We start from the raw sequence: 16690 nt of genomic DNA, 5'->3' as shown, positions 1-16690 counted from the left end.
CTAAAAAAAAAAAAAAAAATACATCAGGCTTATCGACACAGATTATTTTATTCCATAGGCATTAACATGGAAGAGAGGGTCTTATTTCCTTTGCAATGGTTTATTTCCGCTTCCACTCTTCTCCTTTTCAGATTTAAATGGTAGTATACTCTCTCTCTCTGTGTCTTTTTAAAACACACTTTACTTTTTTAGAGCAGTTTTAGGTTCACAGCAAAATTGAACAGAAAGTAGAGTTTCCACATACCTTAGATCCCCATAAACACACATAGCCTCCCCCACCACCATGGTAGATTTGTTACTATTGATGAACCTATATTGATACGTCATAATCACAGTCCATAGTCTCTGTTAGGGTTCGCTCTTGGTGTTGTACATTTGACATGTATTCTCAGTAGTAGTATACTGAATAGTTTCACTGCCCTAAAAAGCCTCTGTGCTCTGCCTTTACATCCCTCCCTCCCCCTAGCCCCTGGCAACTGATAGTTATACTGTCTCCACAATTTTGCCTTTTCCAGAATGTCATATAGTTAAACCATAGTATGTAGCCTTTTCAGAGTGGTATTCTGTTTTACGATTTTTCTGCCTTCTAGACTGTTCATATTGGCCTTATTTTACCCATGCAGAAGCAGATGGTGGTGGTTGATACATAAAATTAAAAAGCAAGCAACAGAGTGTAGCTTGGGGAATTCTTTCATCAGTATCACAAAGGGTGATACAACCCTGAAAGAGGAAAGAAAAGAGGACCACTGTAGTTAGAGAACTGTGTTTAGAGGGTGGCAAGAGAGCCCTGGAAAGAGAAGCGGGGGCCTATGGTTCGGGCAGGGCTTTGCAGGTCAGGGTAAAGCGTTAGATATTTTTCAAAGCTCAATAAGAAGGTGTTTGAGGATTTGAGCAGGGTGATGAGATCTCATTTGCATTAAAAAAAAAAAAGAACACTGACTTCTGGGAGAAGCGACTGTAGGTGGATACAAGGAGCAGTCCTTCCGTTAGGGAACTATTATAGTAGCCCAGACCACCGTTTGGTTTAGAGTACCTAATAGCAATGCTGATGGTGAGAAGCATACAGGCTAAAGGCATATTATAAAGGTAGAATAGCTCAGCTTTGTTAATGGATTGAATGGGGGTATACAAGACAGAGAGGAGGAAGGGAGGGAGGGAGAGAGAGGGAGAGAACACATCTAATCCTAATTTGCTGGCTTCAGGAACTGGCAGATTTACCAACAGTAAAGGTCGAAATGGGGACGGTGTGTGTGAGTGAGATGGAATGGGGGAGTGTTGCACATGTAAACTAGTCTTACATATTACGTTTCTCCCAACATTTTATACTGAACATTTTCAAACAGCAAATTGGAAATAATTTTACAGTGAATGCCCTTACATTTACAACTAACATTTTACTATACTTCTATCCATTTGTCCATGACTCCATCCATCAGCCTAACTTACTTCAGTAATGCATTTTAATTGCAGACATTAGTGCACTTTCTTCTGCATAACTCAGCACATGTCATTTGCTTCCAGTTTTTTCTTTTGATGTAAAATTTACATACAAGGTGAAATGCACCAAAGTGAATGAAAGTGTGCATTCACTGAGTTTTGACACATGCATACATCTGTCCACATCTTAAATTTGAGATGCCTAAATGACATCAAAGGGGCATAATCAAAAGCGTTGCTAGATGTAGGAATCTGAAATGTAAATTTGGCAATCTTCAGAAAACAGGTCTACTTAAACTATAGGATTGGACGAAATCACCCAGGGGGAGCAGAGGGAAGAAAAATGGGCTGTGTCCTCTAAGCGTCCATCGTTTATAGAGTTCTGTCGAGTGGGAGAGCGGGACCCGTGGCAAGGTGAGGGGTTGTGCTAACCGAAGCCAAGTTGGCCTAGCCTGTGGTCCTGAAAAGCCGGTACGCTCCGCGCCGTGGGGCGGTTCTTGGTAACCATCAAAGGTGACTTGAGGTGTCACTAGGTGCGGGGGAGCAGGCCTGGCGAGGGGGGCGTGGAGGGTGCTCCCAGTCGGAGGCGGGAAGGTCAGCTGGGGAGAGGGGACGGGGAACAGGGAAGATGTGTGTGGAGGAGGTTTCCAAATGGGGGAAAGGGGATGAAGGAACGAAGCGAGAAGCGGAGGAAAGGAAGGGGCGCGGAGCCGGGAGGGGAAGGGAGACCAGGGAGCGGGCAGGGGGCGGAGTCGCCGCTGCGGCCGGCAGAGGGGCGGGCGGAGGAAGGGGGGTGTGTGCGCGGGTCACATGGTCGCGGCTGCCCTCCCCGTCAGCCGCCTTCTCCGCCGCGGTGCGCTGGCTGCAGGAAGCCGCCGCGCCACCGCTTTTGTTGTCAGGGACTCCGCGAGGAGCGCCGCTCGCCGGCTGCCGCTGCCGCTGACTGCAGCCCGCTCTCCGGCCGCGGGTCCCGGGCGCTCCGCCCGCCCTGCCCATGAGGGGGCCGCGCGACCCCCGCTGCCTCGAGTCCGGGGCGGCGCAGCGCTGAGGCGGAGGCGGCGCTGCCCTCTCTGCGGGAAGCGGGGCGGCCTCGGCCCCCCTCCTCCCCCCGAGGGCACCATGGAGGTGAATGCAGGTAAGAGCCGGACTGCGGTGGGTCCGGGACGGCGGAGAGGGCGCTCGGAGCCCGCTGGGGCACTTCGGGGGGCGGCGGTCGGGGGTTGTCCCTAGGGCGGACGGGGTGGGCTGCTGCGCTCTTCCTGTCCGCCACGGGCTCGGCTCCCGTCGCTCCCCGGGTCGCCCTACCGGATCCCCGCAACGCTGCAGCGCGGCCCGGCGGTGCCGGCCCGGCCCCCCCCTCACATGGCCGGGCCGCGCGAGCCACGTGCGCGCTGTGTTTACGTTCGGCGGCGCACGGGCGCCGGTTGGCTGGGCGGGCGCGTGACGCGGCATTACATAATGGGCACTGAGGCGGCGGCGGCGGGCGGGGACACGTGAGGCCGCTCGGCTCCGTGACCCACATTCCCCGGGGCCGCAGGGACACGTGGGGGCGGGTACGCGCGCGCGCGCGCCGGCGGGAAGCGCCGCAGCCTCTCGGGAGGCCCCGCCCCTTTGGAACTCTCCGGGCTGTGACGTGGGCGCGATTCCCTCCTCCCCCGCGGGGTTGCACACTGCGGAGGAGGCGGCGCGTGCGCGGGCGGTGAACCCTGCCGCTCGGCGGCCTTGGGGCGGCCACGGATGCCGCAGTGCACCCGCAGAGGATCGCACGCTCGGGAGGTTACCCGATGTTGGGAGTCGGGGCAATGCAGACAGACTGGCCGCAGACCCTGCGGATACTGGGGAAGAAGTGCGGGGCCAAGGCGCGCCACGGGCGGAAGGGGGTGTTTGGGGCAGGCGTGGGGCTCCCCCTACGCGAGATCCTTCGAGGAGTCTGAAGTGCTAAAATCCTGAGCAAAACCAAGCAGATGGAACTACACTCGCCCTTGTTATGATGCTGCTTCACTGTTTCAAAAAATAAAAATGGTTTCCTCTAGGACGTGATCAACTGTACATACCTTCAGTCATAAAAACCGGCCTGAAAATCCCCTTGGACTGGGAGCCTTACAGTAAACGGGTCACACCCATAGCTAATCATTCAGCTCACGTGTGGTCCAGATGACTCAGGTTGCCTAAGTGACTCTGAGACCTTATGTAAGACTGGCCATTGTTCATTTCGGTTAAGTTTTTTAAACCCATGGGTTGCTGACCTTGCCTGAACCTGATCAACGGAATTTGGCTTTATAAATCTTTTTCTTGTTAGATTTCCTGTTACAATGCCACAGAACAATGCTTTACTCCCTTCTCCCATTTTGTCTTCCCACAAACAACTGATGGCCTTTATACCTGAAGCCAATAACGTTACAGAAGAAATCAGTTTTTATTTTTTAAGTTATTTGCTGTAAAAACCATGCCTTGATAATAAATGTGGATTTTCCACCAACAGTAAAAATAAAGTCATTTTCTAACTGTTTTAACTACCTATGGACCTACTTAGCCTTTGAGAATATTTTTAAAAATTGGGTAACTCATGGAATTAAACTTTTACTTCTCTGGAGATTATCACATTTAACCTCTTCTAACCTGGGCTTTAGCATGAACAAATTCTTTCAGCTTTGAAACCTCATATATAGACAGACGCAGGTGATTAGAAAGTTTTTCTCTGGTTTGAACCTTTCTAGAACAGTATCACTGATCTTAATCTTGCCTTTTGGAGCTACAAATTGTAAAACTTTTGGAGGACTGTTACCCCTTCTCCCTACCTGTTCTTCCATTTCCAGTTCTCATCCCTTGGTCCTTACACTTTTTTTTTTTTTAAAAAAAATCATCATCCTTGTTGCCCTTGGGGCTGTTGCACCCAGAAGTGAACAGGCTCCTGCGGAAATGGTTGGATGCTTACCAAGTTCCAAGTTTTGGATTCTGCTGCAAATGAATTCTCTGGCAGGCTTAGCTTTTGTGGTATATTGCTTTGCTGACTCACAGTAACATTGCAATCAGTTAGGACCTATTCATATGAACTGTTCTGAAGTTAGGTTTCAGTTGTGAGGATAATTGACCTGAAGTGCAGAACTTTTCAGTTATTTTTCTTAATTTTTCTCTTGTTCCTTTTGGCTCCAAATTCAAGCTGTCACAGGCTGTGAGTCAGTATATTAACAATTTATTTCTGCCATCTATGTGTCAGAGGGAGCTTTGACAAGCATGCCCTTTAACTTCAAATTGTTGTAAATATTGACTCGGGTGGGGCCACATTCAGTGCTGCATGGCATTCCTTTGACCCTTCCCTTTGGTTTGATATTATTGTATTAGTCAGTACACATTCAACTAGTGACCATTTTATCTTAACTGCCCTATAATTCAAGGCATATTGTGTCTTTGCCCTCTCTATGACTAATACACATGTGAAATAGAAGTGGTAGAAATTGACGCATGCATTTTTGTCACAGATAGCTTTTGATTGAGTATACTAGATTCTTTAACCCATTGCATAAACTTATTAACCATGGTTGTAATTCATGTTTTAAAAATTAGGAAAATATTCCCGCATAGTTCATTCATATCTTTACAAATCTATATTCTATGTTTCTCCAAACTTGGAAAGAAAACAGAGGGAGGGAGGTAAGGGTAAAGAAATCTTTATTTGGAGAGAGAAACAGCATGATGATGGGTCAGAGTGAAGTAAGAAGTCAGTGGAATTAAGGGATTCAGAAGGTAGTGTGGAAATAACCTATAGAGAAACGAATGAGTCCATATGACACTTCAAAATTGAGGGAAAGAAGAAAGAATGGGGGGGGATTAGTTTTGTTTGAACTGTTTTGACTGAACTTTTCCAGTAAAATGATGGCAAGATAATATTAATAATCGCCAGTATCTGTTGAGCATTTACTGTGTGTGAGGACCTTTGCATGTGTTACTACTTTGATATCTCACATTAATTCTGTGAAGGAAGGTGCCGTCGTCACCATTTGAAGATGAGGGGCTCAGTAAATTGAAGTTACGTAACTTACACAGGCAGGTGGTAGAGCCAGATTTTGAACCCACAGAGTCCATTTGGAGAGCACACGCTAACTACTGTGCTCTAATGAGTTTAAGCCTACATAATGCTTGAAGGTATATGCACAAGTTGGTAGTCCTGTCTTCTTGGGGGTGAAGGAAATACAATGTGGACTGACTCAGTTTGCAGTGGTATAGTATTGGGTCATAGCTGGTGGAAAAGGGCGGGTGTCAGCAGAGCCTCCTGATTTCATCATTCCACTTTTTAAAATCTTGTTGCTGGTCAGTCTGTTTTTTTCCCAGACACAAGATTACACTTGTCCCCTACCCCGAACAGCAATTTACTAGGAGACAAATACTGTTTTACAAAATAAAACCTTTTTGTTTTTTGTCACCTCATTGTTTTCTGAAATAATCTCTTTCGTGGTACATCGTTTAATAATTGACATATTCTTCAAGACCCCAATTATTGTCACCTTAGCTTTGTTTGCCTCTCTCTTTTTTTTTCTTTTTTTAACTCAGGCTTTTTTTTTTTTTTTAAAGATTTTATTGGGGGAGGGGAACAGGACTTTATTGGGGAACAGTTCCCACTTCCAGGCCTTTTTTCCAAGTCAAGTTGTTGTCCTTTCACTCTTAGTTGTGGAGGGTGCCATTCAGCTTCAAGTTGTCCTTTCAGTCTTAGTTGTGGAGGGCGCAGCTCAGCTCCAGTCCAGTTGCCCTTGCTAGTTGCAGCGGGGGGGCGCCCACCATCCCTTGTGGGAGTCGAGGAGTTGAACCGGCAACCTTGTGGTTGAGAGCCCACTGGCCCATGTGGGAATTGAACCGGCAGCCTTCGGAGTTAGGAGCATGGAGCTCCAACTGCCTGAGCCACTGGGCGGCTCCTTTGTTTGCCTCTCTTGATCTCTGCCCTGTATAGTGGGCTCTTGTGTGATCCTTAGCAGTTCACAATAATAGGTATGAAAATTGCTCACATTGCACTGAAATGAATGGTTAACACAGCTGTTTCCCCAGTTGGCCTATAAAGCTTTTCAGGGAAGGGACCATGCTGTTCTCTGGAGCCCTGACACTCAGGACACAGTTGGAAGTTTAGTGTTTCAATTTGTGTTTCTACATTACCATCCTGTGAGTAGAAATTATTAATAACATTTAAAAATGAGAAAACTAAAGCTTTTTGATGGTAAAATGTTTTGCTCTTAAGTCACAGGCAAAAGAGTACAGTCATGACTTGAATTCAAGTGTGTTTTCTAGGATGGTGGACAGTGGGAGTGGGAGCATTTGATGATAGGCAAGTCTAGAATTGGGGTAAGAAAGCTCCAGTATACACAGGGACAGTAAGTACTTCCCAATTGGATATTGACTTTTGGCTTGTCTGAAGTTGACCACTGGGTAAGCCCTAGCCTGGGAATCTGGCGGATCTCCAGGGTCCTTTTCAACTAAAAATAGGGACGACTCTGCCTCTGCTAATTTTAGCTTGAGGTATTAACAAGTACATTCTGCCTGTTTCTGGAGGTGTTGGGACTTGCTGGTTCCGGGGATTTTTACCTTTTTTGCTTTATCATCAAAAATTGTGCGTGTAAAAAGCACTCTAATAATCCCTTTTTATGAATACCATTTTGTTTTAGTTTTGTAATAACTCTGGCAGATATTTCCATTTTATAGAAGATGACTCAGGTGTAGAGATATTGAAAGTGACTTGCTTGCCCAGGTCTTCTCAGTAAGACATAATAGTCTGTCCTCAGGAATTCGACAGCCTTAACTTTCAGCCGTGGCCCTGCCACTCAGTAGCTGTGTTACTTAACCTCGCTGAGCTCTGAGTTCCTCATGTGTAAAATGGGATACTGGCAATTAATTCACAGGATTCTTGTGCGGATGAAATGTGACGTGAAATTATGTCATATTCTTGACATTCATTAAGTACTTGGTGTTTTGTAGTTTTCACTTTCTTTATTGGGTTGAGGAACTACTAGGTGTACTCTGTGCTTTCTAGGAAATTAAAGTTTAACCCGTTTGGGTTGCTAATGATCAGGTCGGTAGATGGGTGCTTAGTAGCAAGTGTAGATGGCTAAGACGACCAAATCAGTGTAGAAGGTCTCGCTAGGAGAACGTAGCTGCTAATAAATGGGTCATCTTTGACTCCATGGAGCCTGGCACAAATTCTTGTTATAAATGATGGCTGAACTCCCTAAAGATAGGAATAGGATCTTAACTGGATTGATGACAGCCCAGTAATTTTTCTTAGGTTTGATTCTGGAGCTTCTGTAAAGGAAGGTGGGTGTGTATGGGGTAATAACAATACCTTCCATTGCCTAGTCTGTGCTTTCAACTAGTTCTTAAGCCATCGGGTTAGCTCTGAAGTTTTTTCCTAAGTTGAGGTAGTCTGAAGACCTTGTAAACATAAATGGCTGACTCAGATCCTGGCCCTAGGAAAGTCTTCTAAGGAAAACCATCACTTTCTCATCTTTTTATCCTCTTGAGATCTTAGGAAGTGAATTTGCTACCTAACCTTGTACTTTAGAAAAGACAAATAGCTGTGAGACCTTCCTTTGGGAGTTTATTCAGGACTAAGGATAATATTTTCCTTTGTATCCTATTCTGAGTGGAGATGTGTGAAAAAAGTAGCAGTTTGCTAATACCTGGAATTTCTCATATGAAAGTTTTATAAAAACAGATGGCACCATGGTTTTTATCTGGTAACATGACATTTGATAGACTTCCAGGTAAAATTGTTTCTCATTGAATTCACAGCATATTAAGGCTAGTCAGGCAGTTATATCAATGAAAACATCAACCTTTAAAACTATGGGCCAGTTTGTGCTTGCATTCACTGATTGTAGCCAGTCTTGCACTTCATTGTGTAAAGAATTACCTGGGAAACTTGTTAAAAATCCCTATTGCTAGGGTACCTTTTCTCTTCTGGGCAGAGCCTTGGAAATGTGTATTTTGGAAAAGTACCAGGTGGTTCTATGATACATTTTTCACGTAATCTCTCTGGATGATGAGAATAAACTCAAAGTTAGGACCTTTTCTCTCCTTGCGTTTGGAGTCTTAGAAGCTTTTAGATTTTAAAATCAGTGGTAGATGAAATTTCTATTATCACCACTAACCTTAGTTGCTTTTTCTCCCACTGCGCACAGATGAAGTGGTTGACTCTGTGGCCGTGCTGCTCAGACTTCACTGTGCATCAGAATCACAAGAGGGTGATGAACGTTTCTGATTCCGTAGACCTGGAGTGGGGCCTGAGAACTTGTGTTTCTAACAGATGTCCAGGTGATGCTGAAGCCTCTGGTCCAGGGACCACACTTTGAGAATGACTGGTTTTTAGGTAGGGTCCACATTTCAGGTCAAATAGTAATCATAGAGCTCTAGCTTCATTGTGGGCAGGTGATAAGCATTTGGGAAGTGGGTCAGACTATAGAAAGAGCAGATGCACACCTCCAATCTCAAGACTGATGCTAGGCGTGTGTTTAATGAATGGAAAAGTGAATGGAACTGTCCACATTACTTAAAACTCTAGTGCATTTATGCATATTATATACATTTGTGTATGATGAACACCGTTGCGCTTTTCTTGGCCTCGTAGGCACCTCTTTTAACTTCTGGATTGTAATCAAACTCCCTGAGAGTTGTGGTTGTGCTTTACTTCTTGGGCTTCCCAGCCTGAATATATACCGTATATAATTGGTACTTAAGTACATATCTGGTACCTAATTTCAGCATGACAGACTGAGAGTGACTAAAAGACTGAAATTCCTCAGCTTGTTTTTTTCTTTTCTGTAAATGGAAATGTTGTTCTGTTTTTTGGAATTGTTTTCGCCTCAGCATTTTGCTGAGTATGTGTATGTCTGTGTGTGTATTTGTCTTTTAAAAGACTTACAAAGTGTAGCTCTTATCTAAAAAAAGATAGGGGAGTCATTTCCCTTTAGCAGAGAAAGTTTTATTTCAGAGTGAATACTTAGTTTGCAGTTACTACTTTGGGAATGTTCAAAATTCTCCACCTACTACTCAATACAGTCATCTAGATTCTTGTCAAAAATGCCCTGTTTTACTCGCGACTTCCTAGTAATGTTTTGTGGTCTTTGGGATCTGTCCCTGTTATGAGATGTGGGCTTCACAAAGGCAGATGAGTAGGTCTTACAAATACTTATGGCAGATTTATTACCTGTAAAGCATGTAAGAGAGACGCGCTGTGCACCTAGGTACTTATGATCTAGTTGAGGAATAGGTGGAAACAGGTAAACAGGAGGTTTAAATAAGAGCTCGGGACAGCGCTGGAAGAGAGATAATGAACCTTTGTGTCTGGTACACACTGAAAAAGCTAATAAATGTTTGTTCACGATGGAGGGAAGAGGAAAAGAAACCACACTAGACCTTGGCAAAGAAGATGAAAATAACTTGTTTGGCTTGGGATTTGGAAAAATAATATATTTGGCCGTGAGGTTACTCTTGCAACATTTTATCTCTTTGAGGGGAGACGTTTGTAATTATACCCTAAGAATAATTTTAAGTGCTGTTTTTTAACCTGAGAGGTTTACAGTCTCTCAGAGGTCAAGGCCAGTTTTCAGAGGGGTTGTGGTTATATTGATGAGGTTGTGAATAGTTTTTTGAGAGTAACTCTGTGAGACAGCATTAACTTCAGCCTTGATGTTATTCTCTGATAGCCTGTATTCTTCCTTCCAGCCTCTTTAACATTTACTGTAAATTGTGAGTCAGAAGAACAAGTAGTGAGTCTAAATTCCTTAAGAGCTGCTTAGACTTAAGTGTGTAAGTCCAGCAGCAGAAGTAGGAGAGAGCGGAACTGGGGTTTAGTGGATAGTCACAGAAGTCTTAGGGGAGCATCAAAACAGAAAGGATTCTGGGAGCAACAGCTGTGGAAGGTTCCCCATTTTGAGGTAAATTACTTTATCTGGAGTTCCAAATGTAAACATCAGTTCTTAATTTAGCCAAGTGATGGGGGAGGCAGATGCTGGACTCATTGTTTTTAAGATTGTGTCATACGAAGGTATAATGAAGGGGGCAAAGAGAGGACTAGAACGCGATTTCTTCGTGGCCAAAACCATTTGTTTACTCTAAGCTATATAGTCACACAGGAAGGTTTTTCATTTCTTTTAGGAAAAGATTGGAAACTGAAAAGATTTAGGTTTGGATCTGCATGTGCTTATAATAACGAAGCCAGTGAGAGTCTTCTCACTTTTTAAATCAGTAGAAATTATATGGGGTTTGAACTTATGGAAGCAGGAGGAATAGCAGGAAATAAGTTATTTTTCCTTTTGTGATAAGCAGATACTGAATTAGTAACCAATTTCTAAAGTTAGTGACTTTACTGTTCAGATTTGCAAAAATAGAAAATATGTATTATCAAGCTTGCAAGCCGCATTTTGGGACTGGAGCCAGCCACGTGCTCTTGCGAAAACACTCAGGTAAGGGCAGGTGGCCGAGTGGAGTAGGGCTGCAGCGGGGCCGGCTAATTCTGGGAGGGCCAGCACCCTCCTCACACACCCCTGCGCCACTGAGTGTTGGAGCCAGGATAGCTGTTTGCAAGTATTGCCTGGGTCCCAGAGGGTCGCCCCAGGGTTTGGGAGGCTGGTAGGGCATCGCCCTTTGCTCCCTTCCACAGCCCTCTTCGTCTATGGGAGTTACTAACCAGATGACTGCACTTCCTTTATGGGTATGTGCACTTGACGGGTAAAACAGCTGCCCCAGGGAATCTTGGGGTGTGTGTGAGGGCTTTTCTTTAGGAGGGAGTGTTGCCTAGGCTGGTTGGATATGAACTCAAGAAGTTCAACCTGCTGTGAAATAACTGGAAATGGTAAGGGCCACAAATCTGAGGTGTCAGTTCCACAAGCTGAGGCCCCTTTGCCCAGAGCCAAGTGCCTGGGACCAGTAGTGGGGAACTGGAGGTTCCTCTGGCCTCAGAGAGCAGGGGGCATCGGGTGAGTTTCCGGTGTACTTGTGCTGTAGCCTGGTGTGTGCGAGAACACGTGCGAGGAGGGCTCCCACAAGCTGACACCCCATTTGTTGTCTTTGCACCTCCTCTGTCAACCATCAGCCTAGCCCCGCACACTTCATGTGGGCAAATAGCAGGACCATCTGGGGAGCCTAATCCCCCACCCCCCTAAGGCTCGGACCCTGGCACACAGTGATCGTGTGCAGCTACCGGAGCACGGTCATGGCCGCCCTGCACCGCTCTGCCACCAGCCTGGATGCGCTGGTACCTACGACCCAAGCCCACCCGCAGCCAGCGGGTCTGGAATCAGTGCCAAGTCACCCACATCCACTGGAAGCGCTGGGTATTGATCCGACCCCTGCCCACCTTACCACCTGGCTGGTACTACACCACAGCCCGGAGGGCAATGGTACCTGAGGCTTTGAGGTGCTTTCCCAGCAGGCCACCCCCTCAGTACTTTATGCTGCTGGATTTTTCTGGCAATCAGGAGTTTCGTGAAGCGGTGGCTTTGGAATGCCTACAACTCATGACAGATCTGGAGCCTGGTGACTATAAAATTCGCTCCTCCTGAGCACAGAGGGAGCTTATACGGTGTCCACCCACCCAGGAGCTCCCGGACCCCTGTGCCAAGGAGACCGTGCTGAGGGCCCTCAGCAGGTGCAAGGAAGGCAGAAGGAAGTTTGATGTATGGCTTGAGACCCCCAACACCAAGAGAAGGAGGCAGAGCCGGGAGCACGGGCCATCTGCCTCAAGCCCATATGGAGAACTGGAGTGATCCTTTTGCTTGGGCCTAGACCTGGGCCTCTGAGAGGATGACACTGTCCCCGGGACTGACCGCCAGCCTCTCTGAGCCTTCCCTGCATGCTGACCACCAACCCAGGCCACAGTCGCAGCCTCAGCTGGAGAGTTGGGAGGGAAGCAGCACTCCTCCCAGCCTGATGACCCTTTTATGTCCTAAGAGTCAAGGCCTTGCCGCCACCACCTCCTGAGACTCAAACCCACAGTTCTTTTACCTTAGTGAGTCCTGCTCTATCCTACATGAGTCAATGACATCACCAGGTTACCTTGTACTACCCCAGCTAGCAGGTCTGCCGAGCACCAGACCTCCCGCTCCTTAGCCTGTGGAGCCCACATGCAGAAACACTGCTGAGATCAAAGCTTTGCTTCCTCCTGCCCACCCACTCTGGTCTTTTCCCCAGGACACGCTTCACAGGAAGGAGTCTTTCTCCTGTATGCCTAGTTTTCATAAGTAAAAGTTTGTACTAATTTTAGTATATGTGTTGCCGAAGCGAGCACAACTTTGTACTAATTTTAAATAATAGGTAGCGTTATTTGAAAAAAAGAGAAAGTACACATTATCTTGTATCTAATTATCTGATTTCCCCCTCTTTTCTAGGAGGTGTGATTGCCTATATCAGTTCTTCCAGCTCAGCCTCGAGCCCTGCCTCTTGTCACAGTGAGGGTTCTGAGAATAGTTTCCAGTCCTCCTTCTCTTCTGTTCCATCTTCTCCAAATAGCTCTAATTCAGATAACAATGGTAATCCCAAAAATGGTGATCTCTCCAATATTGAAGGCGTCCTGAAGAGTGATCGAGTAGATTGTTCTATGAAAACAAGCAAATCCAGTGCACCTGGGATGACAAAGAGTCATAGTGGAGTGACAAGTAAGTTAGTTTTCTAAACGTTGGTGCCATTAATTGTAGGTGGGGCTCACTTTATCAGCTTTTCATTTGGGAGACCATTATATTTTTTGGGGTATAATTTTCACTCCTTTCTGGGTAATCATAGTTCAAGTAGTTGGGTAAGAAATCAGTGATGATTTAAAAGTGACAGCCTCTAGGGGCTGTCATAACTGATTCTTGCCGCAGAGCAAGATATGTGGTTATGTACTGTGCCTTACCATGTTTCCTCTAGGGTACCCCCTTTGCCACATTTTCATAGTTGTCTTTTTTCTGGACTCGTACTGAATCTGTTTCTAGAACAGAGTACTTACAGTGGGAAAGGATTTGCTTTCATGAAGCTGGAGCTAGGGAGGGACATTTGGGATTCGGAAGTAAAGCAGGATTGGGATAACCAGATGAGTAGTGGCATTTGGATCCCTGAGTGAGTGTGGAGGTAAGATGGACAGGTATAGGGAAGGATCAGGCAGGAATAGGACCTAGCTGCTGCCCGTGGGTTAAGTGAACAGCCTGTGGAGATACAGTTAGCACTTTTTATTGATCAACTTCTCTGCCTCACTTCTTAATTCTTGTATAGAAGAATTGTTTGCTTAGTTCTGGTTGCGTATCTGGTTTTAGATTTACAGAATTTCAGGGTATGTTTAAAATCACCCGGAAAGGACAAAAACCAACTTTCTGAGATATTTTTGGCAGTCCCATAAACTGTGTTTAAAGGAAAACTATGATGGCTTTTGTTAATTTGGTGTAAAGGTTTTTCTTTTATATGATGAAGGTAGACTTGTATCTTTTTAAAGTACTTAACAAGTCGAACAAAAAATATGCAATTGGAAAGAAAGTAAACAGTTGACAATTTTCTTCCATCTTTTCACTTTTGTGTCTCTTTGTGCCTTAGAATTTAGTGGCATGGTTCTGCTGTGTAAAGTCTGTGGGGATGTGGCGTCAGGCTTCCACTATGGAGTTCATGCTTGTGAAGGCTGTAAGGTAAAGCATGCTTTTGTTTCTTTAAACTACTGATTCTGGGAGTAAAGATTAGGTTTGCTAGTTTCCATAGTGGATAATCTCTGGGAGGCGGAGAGAAGTCAGCTGCTCCCCTTAAAGTCTTAAGCATTTTATGTAGTGTATAAACATAACTTGTTTTGAAAAATATATTTTTAATTCAATGTATTTCTTTTTTCTTTAACATTTTGATCAAAATAAATTTTCTATCTCAAACTTAATTATGGTATGAAACTAAGTATACAAATGCTTATTCATTCATGTGTCAGGTGCTCTTGTAGGTGGTGGGGAAACAGCAGGGAACGAAACAGACAGGGCATTCCTGCCTTGTTGGAACTTAGTTTAACCAAACTTGTTTGGTTTGAGACCAAACTTTGAATGATCTCATCAGGTACCGTGTCATTATGACATGTCAGATACTAGGAGTTGGGAATAATTCCTTGATACTTACAAAAAATGTGGTAGCTTTGGAAGTAATGCCAAGTGAGTAAAAGGAACTTGAGTATAAACTGAGTGTTTGGGAAAGCTCATTATATTTGTAAGTTTAGTTGAATATATCTTAAAGTGCCTGTCAGATCATTCCAGATGAGATATTTTGTACCTCCTACTTATATCCAGAGACTCTCTCTCTCTTTTTAAATCTGGCACATTCCTTTTTCCTGAGTATCAAAATTAACATGACCAAGACACTTGCTCTTGCCGTTCTCTGACTGAAGGCCAGAAGCAGGAATCCAGTTTGGCAGGATATGGTGGGCGAGCAAGATAATGAATATGCATGATGAAAGAGGAAATGTTTTCTGGGGTAGCTCTCAGTGAATTGTGATTTTGGTGTCTCTTAATGGCTAGGTCACTTAACAAGACTAGTCAGTATTTTATATAGATATAGCACTTTTCCCACCATTTAAAAAATTCTGGAGTGGCTGGTTAGCTCAGTTGGTTAGAGTGTGGTGCTGGTACTGTGTTCCCCCCAAAATAAGACCTAACTGGACCATCAGCTCTAATGCGTCTTTTGGAGCAAAAATTAATATAAGACCCGGTCTTATTTTACTATAAGACCAGGTCTAATATAGTACAGTATAATATAATATAATATAATATTGGGTCTTATATTAATTTTTGCTCCAAAAGACGCATTAGAGCTGATGGTCCGGCTAGTTCTTATTTTCAAGGAAACACGGTAGCACCAAGATTACCAGTTCGATCCCCACATGGGCCACTATGAGCTGCGCCCTCCTTTAAAAAAAAAAAAAAAAATTCTGTAAATACTTTTGTTTTTTTTGCTCAAAAATGTGAAGTAATTGTAAAGCAGACATCATTCTCACTTTATAGCTAGAGAAACCAAAGTACAGGCAAAATGAGCCTAATTATGTATTCTTGATAAATGCACATAATTGTTCTATACCCTCTCAAAGGTGTGTCTGACTCAGATATTATAGTGTCCCAGATATAGTATTGTAGTAATAAAGTGTAAAAATGTTGTATCTCACAATTACTAATATAGATTCATGAAATGTGTGGTTAGTTATGATATTCAAGGAAACGGCAGTTTAAAATAATTTTGGTAATTGTGTTCTTGACTTTTCTGTTCTCCTTGGAACTATTAAGCCGGAGATCTTTGAATACCTATCACAGAGCATGTACTCAAATTGTATAGTGAAGGCAGTTATGTGTAGCTGTCTAGCTGGTAGCTGTCTTTTCTTGGATCATTATTTGGCCTGTGGGTGTGTGGTGTGACACTTACCTGTTGCTGACAAGCAGCCAGGAACATCTGGCACATATAAGTAGGCCTTGCTGGTGTCAGCAGGTAATGATCCAGGAAGGACCAGGCTGTACTAACGTAATCCTTAGCTCTAGCGAGGGAATTATAGCTATGGAACACATTTTTCTGTCAACTCTTTAAAAATCAGTCATATTTCAAGAGTTTTGGAATTTGTATTTGATTAAAGTGTGAGCTGGAAAACATGGCTGCAGGCAGGGGCTGGGAACGGGGTAAAGTGTAGTACAAGGGGCTCTTTGGCAAGCACCAAGTTTCTCCAAAGGGAAGAAAGGGAAGAAGAGTTTTGTTTGGCTAGTAGGTGTAGGTGCTTAGTGATACTGGTAAGAATGCAGTTACATTCTATGTGTCATTATATTTCTCTCTGTTCTAAGCCAAAATTATTTCCCAGGTGTGCTAGTAACGTATTGGATAGTTAGGCGTGGGGGGGTGGGTACTTACAAGAAGTTCATCTGGATGTTTTTCAATGAATGGGTACATCTTCCTTTGTTCTTAGGGTTTCTTTCGGAGAAGCATTCAGCAAAACATCCAGTACAAGAAGTGCCTGAAGAATGAAAACTGTTCTATAATGAGAATGAATAGGAACAGATGTCAGCAGTGTCGCTTCAAAAAGTGTCTGTCTGTTGGAATGTCGAGAGATGGTATGTTCCCAGTTTAAAGAGCGTTCTTTCTTAAAGCACGCGGAGCTTGGCTTTTCTTCCTCAGCATAAACCAGAGCAATAAACCAGTTATCAATGGCCCTTTCATGCTTGCGGTGAAGCAGATTTTAGAAAACACGCTGCAGGATGCCAGATTCATTAGTCAAATTTTAGCAGCATCACCCCAGAAACAGCTT

At 44.5% G+C, this 16690-nt stretch overlaps 1 protein-coding gene and 1 pseudogene across 5 annotated transcripts in view; both read left to right on the top strand.

Moving 5' to 3' along the window:
* The first annotated feature begins 2262 nt into the window (after positions 1 to 2262).
* NR1D2 (nuclear receptor subfamily 1 group D member 2) overlaps positions 2263 to 16690 on the top strand; it is a 120319-nt gene continuing 105891 nt past the window's right edge. For all 5 annotated transcript variants that reach the window (XM_033132145.1, XM_033132146.1, XM_033132148.1 and 2 more), the window contains exons 1-4: positions 2263 to 2572; positions 12804 to 13070; positions 13978 to 14066; positions 16352 to 16496. In XM_033132145.1, coding sequence (XP_032988036.1) covers positions 2557 to 2572; positions 12804 to 13070; positions 13978 to 14066; positions 16352 to 16496 — 517 coding nt within the window. In that variant the 5' untranslated portion in view covers positions 2263 to 2556. The remainder of the gene's footprint in view (positions 2573 to 12803; positions 13071 to 13977; positions 14067 to 16351; positions 16497 to 16690) is intronic.
* LOC117036839 (POM121-like protein 12) lies at positions 10856 to 12792 on the top strand (annotated as a pseudogene).

The sequence above is a fragment of the Rhinolophus ferrumequinum genome, chromosome 17 (genome assembly GCF_004115265.2).
Source record: "Rhinolophus ferrumequinum isolate MPI-CBG mRhiFer1 chromosome 17, mRhiFer1_v1.p, whole genome shotgun sequence".
In the NCBI taxonomy this organism is placed as follows: Eukaryota; Metazoa; Chordata; class Mammalia; order Chiroptera; family Rhinolophidae; genus Rhinolophus; species Rhinolophus ferrumequinum.
This window is presented reverse-complemented; position numbering and strand designations above follow the sequence as displayed.